A 20,700-nucleotide genomic window follows, 5' to 3' on the forward strand; every position below is an offset into this window, starting at 1 on the left:
GTATATTGCACAGCCCATGCAGTATATTGCACAGCCCACATAGTACATTGCACAGCCCGCGTAGTACATTGCACAGCCCGCGTACTATATTGCACAGCCCACGAAGTACATTGCACAGCCCACGCAGTACATTGCACAGCGCATATTGCACAGCCCACGTAGTATATAGCACAGCCCACGTAGTATATAGCACAGCCCACGTAGTATATAGCACAGCCCACGTAGTATATTGCCCAGCCCACGTAGTACATTGCCCAGCCCACGTAGTATATTGCCCAGCCCACGTAATATATTGCACAGACCATGTAGTACATAGCAATGTGGGCACCATATCCCTGTTAAAAAAAGAATTAAAATAAAAAATAGTGATATATTCACCCTCCGTTGGCCCCCGGATCGAAGCGATTACCGACGCTCCTCGCGAGCTCCGGTCTGAAGAGTGCATTGCGGTCTCGCGAGATAATGACGTAGCAGTCTCGTGAGACCGCTACGTCATCATCTCGCAAGACCGCAATGCATGGAGCGGTCACCGGGGCGTCGCGAGGAGCGGGAAAGGTCGGTTCCTGATCCGGGGGGCCAAAGGACGGTGAGTATATAACGATTTTTTATTTTTTTAATTATTTTTAACATTAGATCTTTTTACTATTGATGCTGCTGCACAAGGTTAATAGCAGCATTAACCGAGTGCGTTACTCCACGGTCAACGCTGCCATTAACCCTGTGTGAGCGCTGACTGGAGGGGAGTACGGAGCGGGCACTGACTGCGGGGAGGAAGGAGCGGCCATGTTGCCGCCGGACTTTGCCCATCGCTGATTGGTCGTGGCTGTTTTGCCACGACCAATCAGCGACTTGGATTTCCATGACAGACAGAGGCCGCGACCAATGAATATCCGTGACAGACAGACAGAAAGACAGAAGTGACCCTAAGACAATTATATAGTAGATGTATACTATACTATAAGATGTACTTTTGTTCCCCCCAATTTGGAAGGAAAATTGGAGTGCGTCTTACCGTCCAAATGTATCTTACAAGGCAGGGGACCGCAGACCTCACAGGTGGCGGGGTCACTGCTGCAGGAAGCCGGTATTGACAGGAATGGGGCGATGCTGAGGGCCCTGGGCTGGGAAGAAGGAGTGACTCACTGTTGGCCTTCAATAAAATGTGCAAGCTGAGTCCCCACTCTGCACATAGCTCTCCCGGTGGTGGGCTTCAGGAAAATGGCCACTGAAGGCGGCACACGTGCAGACTTTGAACTTGGTTCAATGATAATCAACTGGTGTGGGTGTCTGACTTTTCTCTAATTGGTCCAAAAGCCTTTCTCAGTCAATACTACCACTTTCAACATTTTCAGGATTGATGGTCCTAGAGGCAACAATTCTACAGCACTCAAGTAAGTCTTCCTACTGATTCTCAACAGCAAGTTTCCAGGGTGTGATGTCAAGCATGTCCCTCTGAACAAGGAGGGATGTTACCCCTTAGACTCCACTCTGAGACCTCTCATACAACCAAATCAGATCTCATGCTTTGCACTGAGGAGAGGCAACAGCCTGAAACATGTGTTTAAAAATTGAGATTCTAGTTTGGCTTTTATCTTTTAGTGATGTGATGAGGCTTGTTAAAGGGTTAATATTGAATTTTAGGATCGCTACTTCGAGTAGAATTCTAGCCCTCTTACTCTCTGAAGAGACAATTTGGATATCCTATTCTGGCTAATTCTTGGCAAATAACGTGGTTTTCGTTAATTTCGAAAATCGTCTTTTTTTGGTTCTGAAACGAAGAATCTCTATGTACTATAAGTAATAAAACGTAAGACCCAACCTGAGATGAAGCAGCCCCCAACTCTACTTTGGGCTTTATAGCATGTATTTGTCAATGACCAACCAGGTAAGTGAGTCTAATTTCATTGAAGAATAAGGCAGAGGAGGTCCAAAACGTTACCACAGTAATAAGATGACAATGGAACTACAAAGATGTCTTGAGTCTCCCATCCATTATGGTTTTGCTGACTGGGCAATTTGAGTCAGAAATAAGTGGTGGAAATCCCTGCAAGTGGCAGGATAATCATTGGGTTTGCATCCAACAGTGACTCATATCTTGGGTGGGTTAATAAGTCAGTCCTATTGGGTTCTCGGTAGCTGTTTTTGTCTTCAAGCTTAGTGACTTAGGGACTTGGCTTAGTGTTGCTTCGCATCTTGCCATTTCTATATTTGGTCACTAATGTGCTGTGACTTGTTTCATTCAGGGGGATGTGTTTTCCCCACCGCTGTGCTACAGCATGATATAGGGTGGGGGCGTGAAGCAGATGTGTTCGGAGTTGACCAAATGGTGGCTTTACATGGCCATGGGCAGCTGTGACAACATTGGCTCTAAACTTTTCAACCTGTTGCATGCACAAATCTTTAAACTAAGCACAATAAGCCCTTGTTATCTCACTAATCTGTCCTTGTATGTATTCTATCGGCTACCGTTAAGTCTGCAGTTACAATGTGTTATGGTTCTCCTGTCAGTCGAGTAAACCAGATTTAACCCCAGGAAGAAAGTGAAAAGAAGTTTTTTGGTCTCAAACCAAGGATTTCTGAATAAATCACCGATTACTTTTGTAATCTGCAGCTGAATGCTCAGTGACCTACTTTATAATTATAATTTTACTCCGTCCGCCCGTATGCCCTCGTGAAAGTAGTCATTTATTTTGAGATCAGAAAAAGGTCACTTTTGTTTTCCATAAACAGCTCCAGTTCCGATGAGAAGCCATGTCCGATATTGAGGTGTTTGAGTGCTAATTTTATTTAATACAAATCTGAGCCCATGGACAGAAGTAGCGTGTTGTCTGGGGGGGAAAAAAAAAGCTAATCCCCTTTTCTGATTTCATGCAACCCCTTCAATATTTTTCATTAACTTACAGAAATTTTTCAATCGAGTGTACTAAATAGTGCCATCTGCTCCTCGATGCAATATTTGTACCAAGCTCTGTTACATGTTATGTATAGTACCGCTATCTCATTAAGGGGTCATTGGGTGCTTATGTGTCCCTTGGAGAATTTATGAAAATATGGATTATAATTTTCCTTATTAGAAAAAGAAAAGTCCAACTAAGTCACCAGCAGGTGCACGGATCACACAGTCTGTGTGCAAGAATCAAGTTCTTCGGTAATCCACGGATAAGAAGCAAGACACAAGTACAAAATGCAACGCGTTTCAGATCAGTTATGATCCTTCTTCATGGCATGGCATGTAATTTTCCTTATAATTGCAATGCTCGGTGTAGTTAAAAGAAAACTTAAGTTGCCTATACATCTTAAGGCCCCCATGCACATTAATTAAAATTTTGGTAGGACTGGCTGACCTTCTGATGAGTTTGTGGACCTCTCGACTCTCGACCATAGAGAATATTATTGGAAATTCAATGTACGATCCTTTTGTTTTCAGGGGAGATGAGATACCGTCAGAGAAGTCTGCTAGCAGTTGTCTCCTTTCTTGATGTTGAACGTTTGGTCAAGACGAAAGCTGTGTGTATAGGTTGTTTAGAGAGATCGATGTTAGCTGACAGTTATCTCAGGTGTATGGCCAGCTTAAGACAGTTGGGGACCAAGTTGGGAACGAAAGATTGGACATGCTAGGCATGTTAGAATTCAGCATAGCCTGGACACTTCCATACACATTAGATGGCTTAGATATCCAGGCATGTTGTGTTACCTTTGATCCAGTCTTGGACTGGAGTGGCAAGGGTCCATTGTCCAGCTACATCCAAATATTACATTATCCTCTTTCACAAATTTACCTCTGCTTCTATAAAATAATAAGTTAGGTAGCTTGTTGAATGAATGAATGAGATGCTGTTTTTGTTTGTACATAGTGAATCAATTGTAGTGCTCATGTTGGGAAATCAGAGGCTGATTTTTGCAATAAGGCCCACCAGGGGATTCACCTGTTACCTCGTGTGCCAGTCCGAGCTTGCTTTCATCCAACAGGTATTGGACACTATAGGCCCTGATACACATTAGACCAACGTCAACTGAACCCGCCGATGTCGACTCACAATCTAATGCATATGGGTGCCCCAAATAAATTATTGTCTAAGAATTTGGCATCATCAGTTTTTGACTGCCGATCACTATGAAATAAGGTGCGGCCAGAGATGTCTGGCGTCAACTTACTCATAGAGAACATAGGAGAACTGTGCTCCTGTGTATGGGGAAGTGGGGGAAGATAACCATCGGTCGAACGATTGACCGAACAATCATTTAACCAGTGACTATCAGGTGTATGGGGGCTTCTCCCTAAAGTGAATCTTATCTATTTTTGTCTTATTTCAATTGTTCCATGTAAGGCCTATTTCTTGCTTCCATCAGCGGTAAATGTGAAGAGTATTTAGTGACATGTACCATTTAATTATATTTTTTTTTTATATGTTTCATTACACCTATTTATACATCTAGTCCATGTACCAAGAGTTTTTCAGTTGCAGATACCGTATGTGTTCAGGAAACAAACTGTGGACAGAAGTGAGAAGGAGAATGTAAATTTAATGCCCAACTATGAGATCTCTCAGATGAAATCTGCTTTTCCACTGCAGCATAATGTGTAGGGAAGGATCAATTAAAATGTCCAAAAGGTTGTAGAAAGTGATCTCCTATTTATAAGATACAGGCTTTCTTACTGATCCCAGTGGTTGGACCTCTAGTCTTCTCAAGAATGGGGTTCTACAAAGTCATGTCTGCCATACAGATTAGATGCCGATCGTTCAGCCGACATTCATCTCAGCCAAAACTCCCATACACAAGAGCGCTCCAGTGTTCTCTATAAGAAAGACATGTTTGCCAACCACTTATTTCAGGGAGAACAATTTGATCAGTCCGAAATCAGACATGCATGATCAACATTTTCCCCAACCATCAGTTGGCCAGTGCTCCCAAACACATTAGACTGTTGGCCGAACCTGTCGATGATGGCTGGTTTGTTGACATTAGTCTAATGTGTTTGGGGACCTTAACATCTTCACCTCCGTTCCCTATGGGACTGCTGGAGTTAGCCGAGAGCTGTATTTGTATGTGAGCCCATTAATGTTTATTAATGTTGCGCAGGTCAGATTATAAGCAAGATGTAGGATGAAAAAATAACTTGGCTGTGTTTTTTTGTGACCATCAACCACCTTTTTCGACTCTTGGGTGTACAATGGGTTTCACCTTCGTTTATCCACCAAGAACGTTCATGATCTAACTCATAGCCGTTGAATAGATATATAATTTACTGTTGAGCTTAATCGATAATCGCTATTTTGATATACTCGTTTTTACCGGCTTGGAACCGAGCACTGTAGGTTATTTCTTTACCATCTTGTACAATTGCTTGCTGTCAGAGCTCACATCATATTACTTTCAGTAAGACACCCCAGGTGCAGCCGCCTCCACCCATATAGCCTACAGCCATGAGCATGATGTCTCCTCCCTGCCACCTAACAAAAGATAATGAAGACCCAGGAACCCTTATCTCCCCCCCCAAGGCTCAGGAGGAAGGTGTTTTCAAAACAAGCCACCTCTGACCCAACAATTGAATGTATCCAAAGAGACGTAAGTGGTGGCTGCATTAACTTAACAAATGGAGAAAAAAAAGGTCCCTACAGAGAAGAAATACTCTTCAGCTGTTTAGAGATCACTCAACCATTTCTTTCAAAGATCTGGTTTCCCACTTAATATTTCTCTCCCATGAAAAAAAGAGAAATAATGACAAGGCTGTCCTGCTTCAACCAAAATAAAATACAAGTAAAAGAAAAATTGTAAATAAAAAAAGACAAAATCTAAAATTAAAAAAATAACAGCAAATTATAAAAAATACAAATAGAAGTAAAATTACTTGAAAATAATCTAACCATCATACCAACCACATTGTGTCCTCCATATCTTGCACTGATTTATTGTGTTTAGCACCATCTTATTCCCCAGTGATGTACAGACATCTTCACTGTCCCCTTTGGGGCTCACAATCTAGATTCCCAATCAGTATGTCTTTGGGAGGGAGGGAGAAAACCGGAGAACCCGGAAGAAACTCACGGGAACATGGGGAGAACATCGAAACTCCTGGAGATGTTGTCCTTGGTGGAATTTTAATCCAAGGCGCCAATGCTGTAATTCTACAGTGCGGACCACTGAGCCATCGTGCTGATGAGCGTCAGTATGTCCAGAACAGCCTTTCAAATAAATGATATTTGTGCTAAATACTCCTGGTTTTGGATGCATAGCTTGCCACTAAACAGTGGCTGACCTTGAAGCTGGTGGACCCCAATGCAAAAGCTCCAACAGAACCTCAAATTATTATAGGTCTGTAACAATAATAGGCATTTTATATGGATCAAAGGGACATTTTGGGCCCCCTCAGGTTTCAAGGCCCAAGAATAATTGCTACCCCTTCACCTATTACAGTTACGCCTCCGGCAGTAAAATCTCTTTGTGACAACCACCAAAAAGTGCATCTGAATGCAGTCTTCTACAGGGGTTGTCTACTCAAGAAAAGTGGCCAGCACATATACAGTGGGGCAAAAAAGTATTTAGTCAGTCAGCAATAGTGCAAGTTCCACCACTTAAAAAGATGAGAGGCGTCTGTAATTAACATTATTAGTAGACCTCAACTATGGGAGACAAACTGAGAAAAAAAAATCCAGAAAATCACATTGTCTGTTTTTTTAACATTTTATTTGCATATTATGGTGGAAAATAAGTATTTGGTCAGAAACAAAATTTCATCTCAATACTTTGTAATATATCCTTTGTTGGCAATGACAGAGGTCAAACGTTTTCTGTAAGTCTTCACAAGGTTGCCACACACTGTTATTGGTATGTTTGCCCATTCCTCCATGCAGATCTCCTCTAGAGCAGTGATGTTTTTGGCTTTTCGCTTGGCAACACGGACTTTCAACTCCCTCCAAAGGTTTTCTATAGGGTTGAGATCTGGAGACTGGCTAGGCCACTCCAGGACCTTGAAATGCTTCTCACGAAGCCACTCCTTCGTTGCCCTGGCGGTGTGCTTTGGATCATTGTCATGTTGAAAGACCCAGCCACGTTTCATCTTCAATGCCCTTGCTGATGGAAGGAGGTTTGCACTCAAAATCTCACGATACATGGCCCCATTCATTCTTTCATGTACCCGGATCAGTCGTCCTGGCCCCTTTGCAGAGAAACAGCCCCAAAGCATGATGTTTCCACCACCATGCTTTACAGTAGGTATGGTGTTTGATGGATGCAACTCAGTATTCTTTTTCCTCCAAACACGACAAGTTGTGTTTCTACCAAACAGTTCCAGTTTGGTTTCATCAGACCATAGGACATTCTCCCAAAACTCCTCTGGATCATCCAAATGCTCTCTAGCAAACTTCAGACGGGCCCGGACATGTACTGGCTTAAGCAGTGAGACACGTCTGGCACTGCAGAATCTGAGTCCATGGTGGCGTAGTGTGTTACTTATGGTAGGCCTTGTTACATTGGTCCCAGCTCTCTGCAGTTCATTCACTAGGTCCCCCCGCGTGGTTCTGGGATTTTTGCTCACCGTTCTTGTGATCATTCTGACCCCACAGGGTGGGATTTTGCGTGGAGCCCCAGATCGAGGGAGATTATCTGTGGTCTTGTATGTCTTCCATTTTCTAATTATTGCTCCCACTGTTGATTTCTTCACTCCAAGCTGGTTGGCTATTGCAGATTCAGTCTTCCCAGCCTGGTGCAGGGCTACAATTTTGTTTATGGTGTCCTTTGACAGCTCTTTGGTCTTCGCCATAGTGGAGTTTGGAGTCAGACTGTTTGAGGGTGTGCACAGGTGTCTTTTTATACTGATAACAAGTTTAAACAGATGCCATTACTACAGGTAATGAGTGGAGGAAAGAGGAGACTCTTAAAGAAGAAGTTACAGGTCTGTGAGAGCCAGAAATCTTGATTGTTTGTTTCTGACCAAACACTTATTTTCCACCATAATATGCAAATAAAATGTTAAAAAAACAGACAATGTGATTTTCTGGATTTTTTTTTCTCAGTTTGTCTCCCATAGTTCAGGTCTACCTATGATGTAAATTACAGACGCCTCTCATCCTTTTAAGTGGTGGAACTTGCACTATTGCTGACTGACTAAATACTTTTTTGCCCCACTGTATATGGTGGAACAGCAATTCTGGTCTTGATAAAGGGTCTTCTCAAATAGGTGGTCATCTGGAGAGGCTGCATACTATTTTATATGCTTCTGTGCAAGCATAAAAATGAGCATAAACTAGTTTTCCGATTCTTTTGTTGATGGAAGTTTCATAGTTTTTAAGGCTAAGGTAGACTTAAGCCCATTGAGTTCAACTGCCAGAGGAAGCCCAAGACCCTATGAATCAGACACTAATAGATCCATATTAGGGGAAAAATTCCTTCCCAACTCCACATATAGCAAACAGACTAGTTCCCTGGATCAAAGTCCCATCACAGAATCTATCTGGTGCTCAGAACCTGTAATATTATATTTATCCAGGTCCTTCCTGTACTTTTGTAGTGAGTTAACCATTACAACATCTCGTGGCAGAGAGTTCCATAATCTCACTGCTCTTACGGTAAAGAATCTGCATCTGTGATTATGATGAAACTTTGCCTCTAGATATAGAGGATGCCCCCTTGCTTTGACATTCAAGATATTGCTTGGGTCTTCTCAAGCTCAACTCCACGCATCTTAGTTGACATGTTTTGCATGTTCAGTAGAGGGGTTCATAAGTCTATAGACCCCCAAAGCTTGGGAATACTTGATTGGTAACCGGGCCGGTGCCGGTTCCTGAGAATAGACCACGTTTGTTGAAGGCTCATGTCCCTGAATCTTTCAGGGCTTTCTTGGGAGTTGTGATATACTGCATCCTTGTGGTCTTTTTGCGAGGCATGCTACTTTTTTATCAGCTCTTGGGCTTTAAATAATTAAAAATAAAAAATCAAGTTTCATTGTTCGTTATTAAAATGTTTAATTTATATAATATTTTTGCATTGTCTTTTTTGTTATAGTATGTTCTACATTTCAGTTTTAATTTGTATAATAGCTTAATATTAATAATTAATATTTTTTTTCACTATGTACCCCCTCCTTTTTTTTTGCAGGTCGAAACGAATTAATAGCCAGATACATAAAACTTCGAACGGGAAAGACGCGGACAAGAAAGCAGGTGAGGAACAAAGAGTTAAAGAATGCAATTCATACGCTTGGCTATAAGCATTATGGTTGCCTCATTTAAAAGAGGTTTTGGATATTGTTTATAGGGGGTCGTCCTAATGAGACAACACATATGCTGTATTAGGACATTGTAAAGCTTTGTCCATCCTAATAAAGATTGGAAGGCTCTTGCACTGCCAGACCTGGCTATTCCATGCAAAATCAACACTTTGTCAGAAGAACATGGCCAACAAAATCCCTCCCTGGTAACGTCTGTGCTTTGGCTGGGGCTTTGGAGGCCGAACTTATGGAGATTACTCTTTATGCTCACCTTATGGGGATTTGATAGTCACAACTTCTATTTTAGCTTGCGAGAGCAGAAAGCCGTTGCCGATCCATCAAGTTAGATAAAATGTAGACAAATGGAAAGACAGATCTCAAATCGGGCTGCCAAGATCCCACCAGAAGGAACAGCGAAGGATATTTGGAAGCGACTTTCATTTGTCAACGCGTTTCGAAGCATACAACACTTCTTCATCAGGACAAGCCACTATATGAGCTAATAGCTTAAAAGCTAAAATATAATGGTTTGTCCTGATGAAGTGCTGTATACTTCGAAACACGTTGACAAATAAAAACTGCTTTCAAATACCATTGGGCGTTCCTTCATCATTTGGTGGAAGTTTGGCAGCCCGATTTTTAGATGCATCTTTCCATTTGTCAACATGAAAAATGGTCAGGTCACTTCTTGGAGTCTGAAGCGATTAAAACACTGAACAAATGAATAGCTTTTGAGGGTTCAGATAATGCCTTTTCAGGTGGTTTTCGGAATGGGATCTGCCTGACAAAGATATTGTGAGCACAGGGAGCAGGGAAAGATGGTTGTTGGTGAAACGAGTCTTTGGCCGACACCTTTTTGGTACGGTAAGTATGACCAGCTTTAGGGTCCTTCTTATCCTCTCTAGAATTCTTTTACTTACAAAAGATTGAACATATGAATAGCGAAATTGTTTCACATAGAACTTTATATGTTCATTCTTTTGAACGTTTAGTTATTGCTTTTTCAGGAGCGGGATCCACCTGAAAAAAAGCATACCCATAGAATTATTTTTTTTTATATTAGTAATGCCCTATACACATGAGAAAAAAAGTTGGCTGAACAAACCAATTTTGGTGGGATTGGTTGACAATCTAATGTGTATGGGGGTGACTCCCAACTCTCATCTGTTGCGGGAGTAGAAGGATCTGGCTAGTTAAATTTCAGGGGCTGATCCTTTACTTAGAAAGGGACATAAGCTACTTCCAGAGGACTCTGGCACCAGGATTGGTCAGACAAGTCGGCAGATAGGACTGTAAGATAAGCGATCATTCGGGCCGACATCTGTAATACGTATGACCAGCTTTTTAGGGTCCTTTTTCTGCAGGCAGAAAAATTTCCCTAGAGGAGCACCAATCAATGATAATAGAAGTCCATCATGACTCATTTACTTTTATTTTCAGGCAGCAATGACTGGAGGAAGCTCTCGGTCCGATAGCGGACTGGCCAATGGCTCTTCCCACCCGAGCGTGACAGCTTCATGTATTTCTATGCAGCTATCACTTTTGGTTCATGAGAGCCACTGGCCAGTCCTCGCACTGCGGTCTAATCTCGGGCCGATTTATACAGCTGTCTGTAAATTTTTCCATTCTTCATACATTTTTATCTATTGTCGCCAAACAAATCCCTTGCATATAGGTCAAGCAATTATTTTTACGTTCGCATGAAAGCTGCCTTCAACGACAAGCGAGTGTTTTTTCCATTTTTCATTTTAGCACTGGGAATGTTCACACTGGGTAATGGTTGCTCTGATGATCATCGCTTTGGGCTAAAGGTCCTTTAGGTCAACTGGAAGGACACTTACCGGGACTTATTACATTATGCCTCATTTTTCCTAATAGTTTCCAGTCAGCACGCTAGTGTTGAGTGACGACACACTCTTGAAATCCATCTGTTGACATGTCTCTCATTGGTGTGATGGTAGGTCATTCTGCTTCGTAGGAAGTTCTTCTTATTCATGGGTCTGAATCATCACAGGTGCTCATCAGTGAGTAATGTATATCATCACTCATGTCACGCCAAGTGTTTCACTTCAACTTTATGGCAGAACTTAAAGTGACCCAAATTGATTGAAAGGGGGGGGGACAACGTCGGATCACTATTCAATTCAATGCTTTGGAAAAGTATTGGGATATTTGACCACCGTCTTTATAATGAATGGACTGAATTGTCGATAGAAAGTCAAGTGCAAACCAGATCTTCAGATACCAAAGTAATGATATCCAGCCATATAACAAAACTAAAATTAAACACAGTGCACCCATCCGACAACCAGCATATGTGTTATCCACAATCAACCTAGTCATTTAAAGTGACCACTACTATTTATTCTAAAGCTGCTCTTACGGCGCCACCTACAGGTCACTGGTGGATATGCACACATCCGCTATAAATGACAAGTCATATCGCACATACGTTTTATTCACTTTTTTTTTATTGTCTTATAGCCATATCATCTTTTTTTTTTTCAGGTGTCAAGTCACATACAAGTCCTAGCACGGAGAAAGTCGCGAGAGATCCAGTCCAAGCTCAAGGTAAGTAAAGGCACCTGCTCCTCGTATCTGCTGGCTTTACCATCTCTTCTTCCGCCTGCTTCATGGCACCAAGGCTGGCTCCCTGACTTGCCCGCTTAATATAGACATGTGTAAGTCGGCTTATGCTCTCGACAGGTCACGTGCATGTTTGCTATCGCCATTTGGCAGGAATGGATCAAGAGGGCCCTTTACAGGAGTTGCACATGCATTGGATTTTAGTCATTCCTTCAAGAAGTAGAAACATAAGGAATAATCATCTACTTACAGGTAGTTAGTTGAAAAAGATCTGTTGGGTGAATTGAATTTTTCTTTACGAAGACCATGACCAACCACATCATCACTTAGATAATTCCAAAATATTAATGTAAAACAGTCAATGACTTTTTGCGTAACATTTTTGTGATCTTTCCCAGTCCGACGGTATTTAAATTGAGCTTCTGCCAATCTAGCAGTTTTTACATAGAATAGTTACCTACAATATTCTTGTCTGTGAAAAGCTCCTGGACTTATCTAAGAAGGCTTTAGGTCAAGTTCATTATCAATGATGCTTAAGGTGGTGGGTGGGTAATCCTTTCAGAGCAAGAAATTATCAAAAACTACATGTTGATTTTATATAATCTTGGATGTGTAGCATCACATGGAGACACCAATGGTTTTATGCGGTCTCATAATTAGAGTCCAATGGACCCCGATGCAAAATATGGACCTGGATCCTCCACCTGGATGTTTGTCAGATATATGAGCCCTTGTAGAGTTCCAGATCTCGTGAAGACATATGTGTTTGCCCTCTCATGTAACAATGTTCCCATTCTGTAATTCCCACACCCTGGCCCCTTCTTGTCATAATGTCCCCCATTGTGTGCCCCCTTCCCTAATGTTCCTCATTCTGGACCCTTCCTTTAATAAAGTTCTCCATTCTGGCCTCTTCCTGTAATAATATCTACCTTCCTAGTCCCCTTCCGGTAGCATATGTCCCTCATCCTGGTATAATATACCCTATCCTTGGCTTCTTCCGGTAATAATGTCCCTCTCCTGCGGTTCTTCTCCATCAAATATAAAAGTATAAACCATTCTACTCACCGTTCCCAAATCCCACAATGTGCGGCATCCTCTTACATGGCCAGCACAGAAGCAGGTGACTTCAGGGTGCAAGTAACAAGCAACACAAGACATCACTGCCATGGGCCGCCAGTGACTTGCATCCTGACATCAGAAGCCAGCCGAAATTGCTTCTGGGATCAGTGTGCCCCACTCTCTGCGACCACGATCGTTATGGTAATGACCTGCATTGATGTCTATCATACATGGTTTTTAATTTTTCCTACCTTAGAAAGACAAAACTGATTCACCCTTTTGAACATTCTGATTTTCAGCCTTTCATTCTATCTCAGAGTAGAAAAGTTCTTCTGAAGCCCCCATACCCGTTAGACTAATTTTGGGTGCACCCGATGATGGGAGCATGGGCCAACTGACTGTGGAGGAAATTGACGATGGCGCATGTCCGATCTCATACTACCAATCGCTTTGTTCTCCCGGGGATAAACCATAGGCAAGGGATGTTTGTCTATAGCTTTCTCATAGAAAACACAAGAGCAATTGGCCAAACAAGTGCTGCTGTGTATGGGAGAGACAATTGAGATGGCTGTTGGCCAAACGATCGGACAAAGCATTGTACGGCCGGCCGCTATCTACTGTGTATGGGGGGGGGGGGGGTGCTTTATTGTTAAAAAGATAAAAAACTCAATTTAAAAGTTATGAGGTTATAAAAAAAAGTCCTTGGTGATAATCCTTAAGAGTCTCTTTATGCATTTAATCTATGCTTAAAAGTTAGTGAATGAGGCTCATTCTTGGGAAGTGTGAAGATATTCGGTATACATATATCATTGGCTTGATCTTAGTTGGACTAGACCCACATCTGCTAGGAGGCTCAGTTAGGTGAATCAATGACAGATTCCATAAAAAAAATGTTGAAAAAAAATGCAGACTGCGCTATTTTTTTTGTCAATGAAATGATAGTAAGAAACTCGTTCTTGGGAAGTTTGAAGATATTCAGTAACCTCATTGAGTTGATCTAAGTTAGGATAGACTCATCCCTGCTTGGAGGCTCCAACAGGAGCCTAAGTGACAAATTCCATCTAAAAAGCTGAAAAAGTAACTGAACCCTATTTTTTTCTAATAAAATGATGGGTACTATGATGGAAACTTGACAGAATGCACTATAAGTCAATGAATCTGTTGGGTACTGTTGGTGTCCTTCATGGATCCGGCACTTCACTTATTATTTTTGTTCTATTCTTGGAATAGAAAAGATTGAAGCACTAACGCAACATGTGAACCCAAACTTCACTACCATGCCATGTGCCATGAGGCCGAAGAGTGACTAACAGTGTTCTGCTTCATCAGTACTCCTACTTTGAGTGTGAAGCTATCGCCTCAGTATGGCCAGTGCCCAGAGACATGACCATGTTGGAAAAGCTTGTGTTTGACGTCTATAGAGCACACCATTGGCTAATTTTGAAAAAAAAAGACAACACGTGCTTGGTTAGCGTTGATATGATTTAGTAGGTTTGGGTTGATAAAAAAGATATTGTGGACATTTAGCACTGAGATTATCATGAGGGCAGCAAATTATCTTCTCGACGCGAGAGGTTCAGGAAATGCCCTGCAGTAGGGGCTTTTTTCAGCATCGATATTCCCTTTATTTTGTCCTGCTGTAAAACGTCTGTGCTATGTTACGGGCTCTGATCCGAGACCCCGGTCTTGCTTTGCTTGGCATTATCCTTACTTGATCATGTGGCATCGGCGAGCATCACTCCTTTGTTAGTTAACGGCTGGTTTGCATCACCCTCATGCATTAACGCTGACTTGCCTGTTTGTGTCCAACATTGTGATCCATCTATAACATTTACTCCATCTGCATCCCCATTTCCACCAGTGATGTAAATAAACCTATTTTTTTCCATCTCTAACCACCACGTAGCTGCCTGTTGTCTCCCTCCATAATCATGCGTTCTCAACAATTGTAACCATCCAGTTGTTCATTGAATCACATGTATTATTGTTTGATTCACCTTTCCTCCCTCTTCCTATTGTTTTTCCTTTTTTTCTGTATATATCCCTTTCCCTTTGTCCACCCTGCCCTTCTTCATTCCAACCAATGCCATCCCAACCAATGTCCCCTCATCCCTCCTTGTGGATTGCAACTTTCCTGTTCTCCGCTCTGGATGACAATCTCTTTGTGTCCAGGCTATGAACATGGTAAGTTGGTGTTTTATAATAATAATCTCTTAATCTTCCCTTTTATTTGGTCAATGTGAAAAAAAAAGTTGTATACTTCATGTGTGTTGGGAAAAAGTGCAAGACTTGACTTTTTGTTTAAACTTTTGAGTAAATCCCCAGTTTTTGCATTTTTATCAAATACTAAGGATCCATTTGGATTTTTTCTACCATGCCAAACACTCAGTGTTAGGACGAAGGACAAAATGTCTTCTGCTTATCACTTCTTTACACTGTGACTCGTGTTTTTGAATGGGTAGACTTGTAAGTTGAGTAATGAACTCTTTCGAGAGTTTGATCACACACAACATTTATCACCTATCCATGCATAACTGTATAATGGTTGGGGTTCCCACTGTTGTCACCCCAACATTTACTAGAATAGGGTCTCAAGCCCCATTCTATAGGAGATAAAATTGAATTGTGGTCACATTTGCACAATACAACTCCCTTCAAAGGCTATAGAACTAAAGGAGATACACTGTGCGTTAGTTCCTCCGACATTAGTTGGAGTAGTGGGAGCCTATCTACCATCATACATTTGTCACTTATTCAATAAATCCAAAGTTTTCATAAGTCTGCTCCTTTAGAATGAACATGTCACCAGAAAATTACCTATTGTTCAAAGTGGACTTTTGTGATAAATGTATGTATATATATATATATATATATATATATATATATATATATTATTTTTTTTATTTTTCCATATCACAGTGTGTATTGCAATAAAAGTGAGAAATACATACAGTACAGACCAAAAGTTTGGACACACCTTCTCATTTAAAGATTTTTCTGTATTTTCATGACTATGAAAATTGTACATTCACACTGAAGGCATCAAAACTATGAATTAACACTTGTGGAATTATATGCTTAACAAAAAAGTGTGAAACAACTGAAAATATGTCTTATATTCTAGGTCAGTGTTTCTCAACTCCGGTCCTCAAGACCCCACAGAGGGTCATGTTTTCAGGATTTTCTTAATATTGCACAGGTGATAATTTCATCACCTGCTCAAGCATTAATTCCATCGCCTATGCAATACTAAGGAAATCCTGAAAACATGACCCGCTGTGGGGTCTTGCGGACTGGAGTTGAGAAACACTGTTCTAGGTTCTTCAAAGTAGCCACCTTTTGCTTTGATGACTGCTTTGCACACTCTTGGCATTCTCTTGATGAGCTTCAAGAGGTAGTCACCGGGAATGGTCTTCCAACAATCTTGAAGGAGTTCCCAGAGATGCATAGCACTTGTTGGCCCTTTTGCCTTCACTCTGCGGTCCAGCTCACCCCAAACCATCTCGATTGGGTTCAGGTCTGGTGACTGTGGAGGCCAGGTCATCTGGTGTAACACCCCATCACTCTCGTTCTTGGTCAAATAGCCCTTACACAGCCTGGAGGTGTTTGGGGTCATTGTCCTGTTGAAAAATAAATGATCGTCCAACTAACCGCAAACTGGATGGAATAGCATGCCGCTGCAAGATGCTGTAGTAGCCATGCTGGTTCTGTATGCCTTCAATTTTGAATAAATCCCCAACAGTGTCACCAGCAAAGCACCCCCACACCATCACACCTCCTCCTCCATGCTTCACGGTGGGAACCAGGCATGTAGAGTCCATCCGTTCACCTTTTCTGCGTCGCACATAGACACGGTGGTTGGAACCAAAGATCTCAAATTTGGACTCATCAGACCAAAGCACAGATTTCCACTGGTCTAATGTCCATTCCTTGTGTTCTTTAGCCCAAACAAGTCTCTTCTGCTTGTTGCCTGTCCTTAGCAGTGGTTTCCTAGCAGCCATTTTACCATGAAGGCCTGCTGCACAAAGTCTTCTCTTAACAGTTTTTGTAGAGATGTGTCTGCTGCTAGAACTCTGTGTGGCATTGACCTGGTCTCTAATCTGAGCTGCTGTTAACCTGCGATTTCTGAGGCTGGTGACTCGGATAAACTTATCCTCAGAAGCAGAGGTGACTCTTGGTCTTCCTTTCCTGGGGCGGTCCTCATGAGAGACAGTTTCTTTGTAGCGCTTGATGGTTTTTGCCACTGCACTTGGAGACACTTTCAAAGTTTGCCCAATCTTTCTGACTGACTGACCTTCATTTCTTAAAGTAATGATGGCCACTCGTTTTTCTTTACTTAGCTGCTTTTTTCTTGCCATAATACAAATTCTAACAGTCTATTCAGTAGGATTATCAGCTGTGTATCCACCAGACTTCTGCACAACACAACCGATGGTCCCAACACCATTTAAATGGCAAGAAATCCCACTTATTAAACCCAACAGGGCACACCTGTGAATTAAAAACCATTCCCGGTGACTACCTCTTGAAGCTCATCAAGAGAATGCCAAGAATGTGCAAAGCAGTCATCAAAGCAAAAGGTGTCTACTTTGAAGAACCTAGAATATAAGACATATTTTCAGTTGTTTCACACTTTTTTGTTAAGTATATAATTCCACATGTGTTAATTCATAGTTTTGATGCCTTCAGTGTGAATGTACGATTTTCATAGTCATGAAAATACAGAAAAATCTTTAAATGAGAAGGTGTGTCCAAACTTTTGGTCTGTACTGTATACATTTTGACACTAAACAATAGATATGTTGAGGTATCAAGAACTACAGTGGACCATCTGTTGTTACGAAGACATCTATCGGTAGCCTCACTAGATGTACTGTATGTCAGGGCCACTCCCTGGTGAAACTGGACTTTGGCACAACTTAACTTTTCAAGTTCTTGATGTCAGAAGACATGTAAGTGAAAAACTTGATATTGTTACATGATACAGATTAGACTAAAGCCGGACGGACCCGCCAATACCTGTAGTCTAATATGTATCGGGGTCAAAGCTGAGATAAGCCCATGTCAAAGTAGTCAACGGCTCTACCATAGAAAATACAAGAGCCAAGTCTACCTGAATATGGGGAACTCATCCAGCCAAGAACCATTAGAGAGTCGGGCAGATGGTGCCACCATCACACATACTAGTTCTTCTACGTCGACTATTGTTAGCTGAATGCTACATTTTTGTATGCCACCATAGCTTGTCTTGGAAGCCTGCCCTTTTATAATTATTGGATTTGATCTCCTATAATTGACCCTTTTATGCTTTCTATGTTTGGATGATGGCGGTGTTATAGAAAGTTGCATGTTTTACATATTCATACCGTCTGGTTTTTCTCTTGTTGCGCTTGTGTGTTCCATGCTTTCCATTGTGGATGGAAAATGAATGTATTTTTTGCATCGATGTGAAAGAAAAATAAGTAAATTTCCAGAACTTTGATCATTTTACCCTCGGCTGATCTCATAGGCAGCAAAATATATTGTTTTATGAGGTGGTGTTTTTATTTTATACCTTCTGCTCTTCCTCCTTTGTCAACTTTAAAAATATTAGTCCTCCGAGCATCTGCCTGAAGGAAACCTCATTCTGATTGACGTAAAACTAAGTAATCAATATAAGAAAACCAGTGGAAAGAAATAAGTTGTAAGAAACCAGAAGCACATATTTCATAAAATACGCATATTTTTTTTCACCAAATCTTGCGATCAAGGGTAAAAAAATGCAGAAAGTTTGCCAAAAGTCACCATAGAAGTGAAAAGTTTGCTAAAAATTAATTGCTTATTGATAAGAATTCTCTACAGACAATATGAAGTTTTTATAAATATGTTGTGGCGCATAAATTCGTAATATCCCATTAGGAATTATGCGTTAATCGAGGGGACATTCCTTATATGAAAGGTCTAAAAAAAAAGTCTCTGGCATTCTGGACTAGCTAGCACCTTCATGTCATCATTTTAAAAGTCACCATGCAATGCTTGTCTTCTCCTGCGGGGGCACTGTGGGGAAATTGAACACTTTTTTCCGTAGATCCCTTACAAATCACCATTGATCAACTTATTGTTATAGCACCATTTTTTTTTTCATGTTCTTTCAAATAAGAATTTCTGAACAAAATATGGGAAAAAAATAATTTCTAGACCTAAAACTTGGGGCTGAATTAATATTCTGGAACAGGAAGTCAGAGCATTTTTTTTAATAAACCACTTAAAAGAAATTTGGTTAATTTAGACCATCCCGACAATGTAGATACTATACAATATAGCAATATAATACAGCTTTTTTTTAAAGGAGTTTTTAAATTAGTTTAATTTCTTTTATTATATTTTTTTGTGTTCTGCTACAAAGCAGTACATGAGCTGCAGTGTAAAGTGTGGAGGATAAATCTAGGCTCCAGCTTCTTCAAAAACTGTAAATTTAATTTGTTTCTTTGGGAAATACATTGGTTTTCTCAAAAAAAAAAAATGAATGTAAAGTATTTTTTATTGATCTCTACTGGATATGTAGTGTTTGTTGTCGTTGTAGTTTATCTTGTCTTTGTGCTCACGTTGCAGGATCAGGTAGCAAAAGATAAAGCTCTGCAGAGTATGGCGGCGATGTCTTCGGCACAACTTATATCTGCGACAGCCATTCAGAATAAACTGGGGGTGCCCAGCATATCACAGACCTCATTCCCCCCCAATGCAGGGGTAAGTGTTATATTCTAGTTATTGAGATTTTGCTCCTGTTACTGGACGTTTCCTTGATTCAACAAACCATATGACATGAAAAGTTGGAGAGTTGAGACCGACTTGCTTAAAGGGCATCTGGGTGGCGCTATTAACCTTCAGATATTGGGTTAATCTGTAGGTTAATAGTGTGATAAAGGTGCATGGCTCCCGTACTAAAAGTGCGGCACCTGGGAGAAAATATATATTTTTTCTCCCAGGAGCCGCCTGCTTTCAGTCATGCAGGTGAGCCAGCGAGGCTTCAGTCATTGCTCACAGCACTGAGAGTGGCATCTTTAAACACATTCCAGTAATTTAACTGACAGCCAGCTGTACAGTGCAACTGTACAGAGTGGCTGTCAGTCAGTGATGTGAGTGGTGACTGAAGCCTCGGCGGCACACCTGCATGACTGAAAGCCGGTGGCTCCTAGGAAGAATAAAGTTAATATTCTCCTGGGTGTTGCACTTTTGATAATGCGTCCATGTAACTTCATAATGCTATTAACCTGCAGATTAACCCTATAGATAGAATCTGTCACTAGCCATAAAAAATATAGGTTATTTTTCACCATAGCAACGTTCCTGATGAAGGTCCGGTGAGGACCGAAACGTTGTTTATTTTTGCTGGACTGCATTAAAAATCTTCAAATTAAACAAAAGTTGCGTGCCAAGTTATATATTTATATTATTCACGGGTTGGGCTCCCACTTGTGCACCACTTTTCAGCTGTGCAACGATATATTCACAATGTCCGCCAAAACACGACGGATCCGTCGCACGACGGACGCGACGTGTGACCATCCGTCGCTAATACAAGTCTATGGGCAAAAAACACATCCTGCAAGCACATTTGCAGGATCCGTTTTTTGCCCAAACCCATGGATTGCGACGGAGGACAAAAGGCGGAATTGTGAAAGTAGCCTAAGACAATTCCATGTGGCGCTGATTTTGGAGCTCACCACTAGTCTCTATGGTTTACTTCTTGTGGACTTAATCGCAAATACCTTATTTTACTTAATTTATGATATGTTCTATGTGTAGAATTATAACCACAGAGAGTGCCAAGGAATTATTTACTCTAGAAAAGCTTAGTCTTTATCTAA

At 41.2% G+C, this 20,700-nt stretch overlaps 1 protein-coding gene across 3 annotated transcripts in view; it reads left to right on the forward strand.

Moving 5' to 3' along the window:
* Positions 1 to 20,700, forward strand: part of LOC138651478 (transcriptional enhancer factor TEF-1-like) — a 93,807-nt gene that overhangs the window by 51,754 nt on the left and 21,353 nt on the right. For all 3 annotated transcript variants that reach the window (XM_069741725.1, XM_069741726.1, XM_069741727.1), the window contains exons 3-5: positions 9,097 to 9,161; positions 11,717 to 11,779; positions 19,445 to 19,579. In XM_069741725.1, the coding sequence (XP_069597826.1) occupies positions 9,097 to 9,161; positions 11,717 to 11,779; positions 19,445 to 19,579 (263 nt within the window). The remainder of the gene's footprint in view (positions 1 to 9,096; positions 9,162 to 11,716; positions 11,780 to 19,444; positions 19,580 to 20,700) is intronic.

This window comes from Ranitomeya imitator, chromosome 10 (assembly GCF_032444005.1).
Source record: "Ranitomeya imitator isolate aRanImi1 chromosome 10, aRanImi1.pri, whole genome shotgun sequence".
NCBI lineage: Eukaryota > Metazoa > Chordata > Amphibia > Anura > Dendrobatidae > Ranitomeya > Ranitomeya imitator.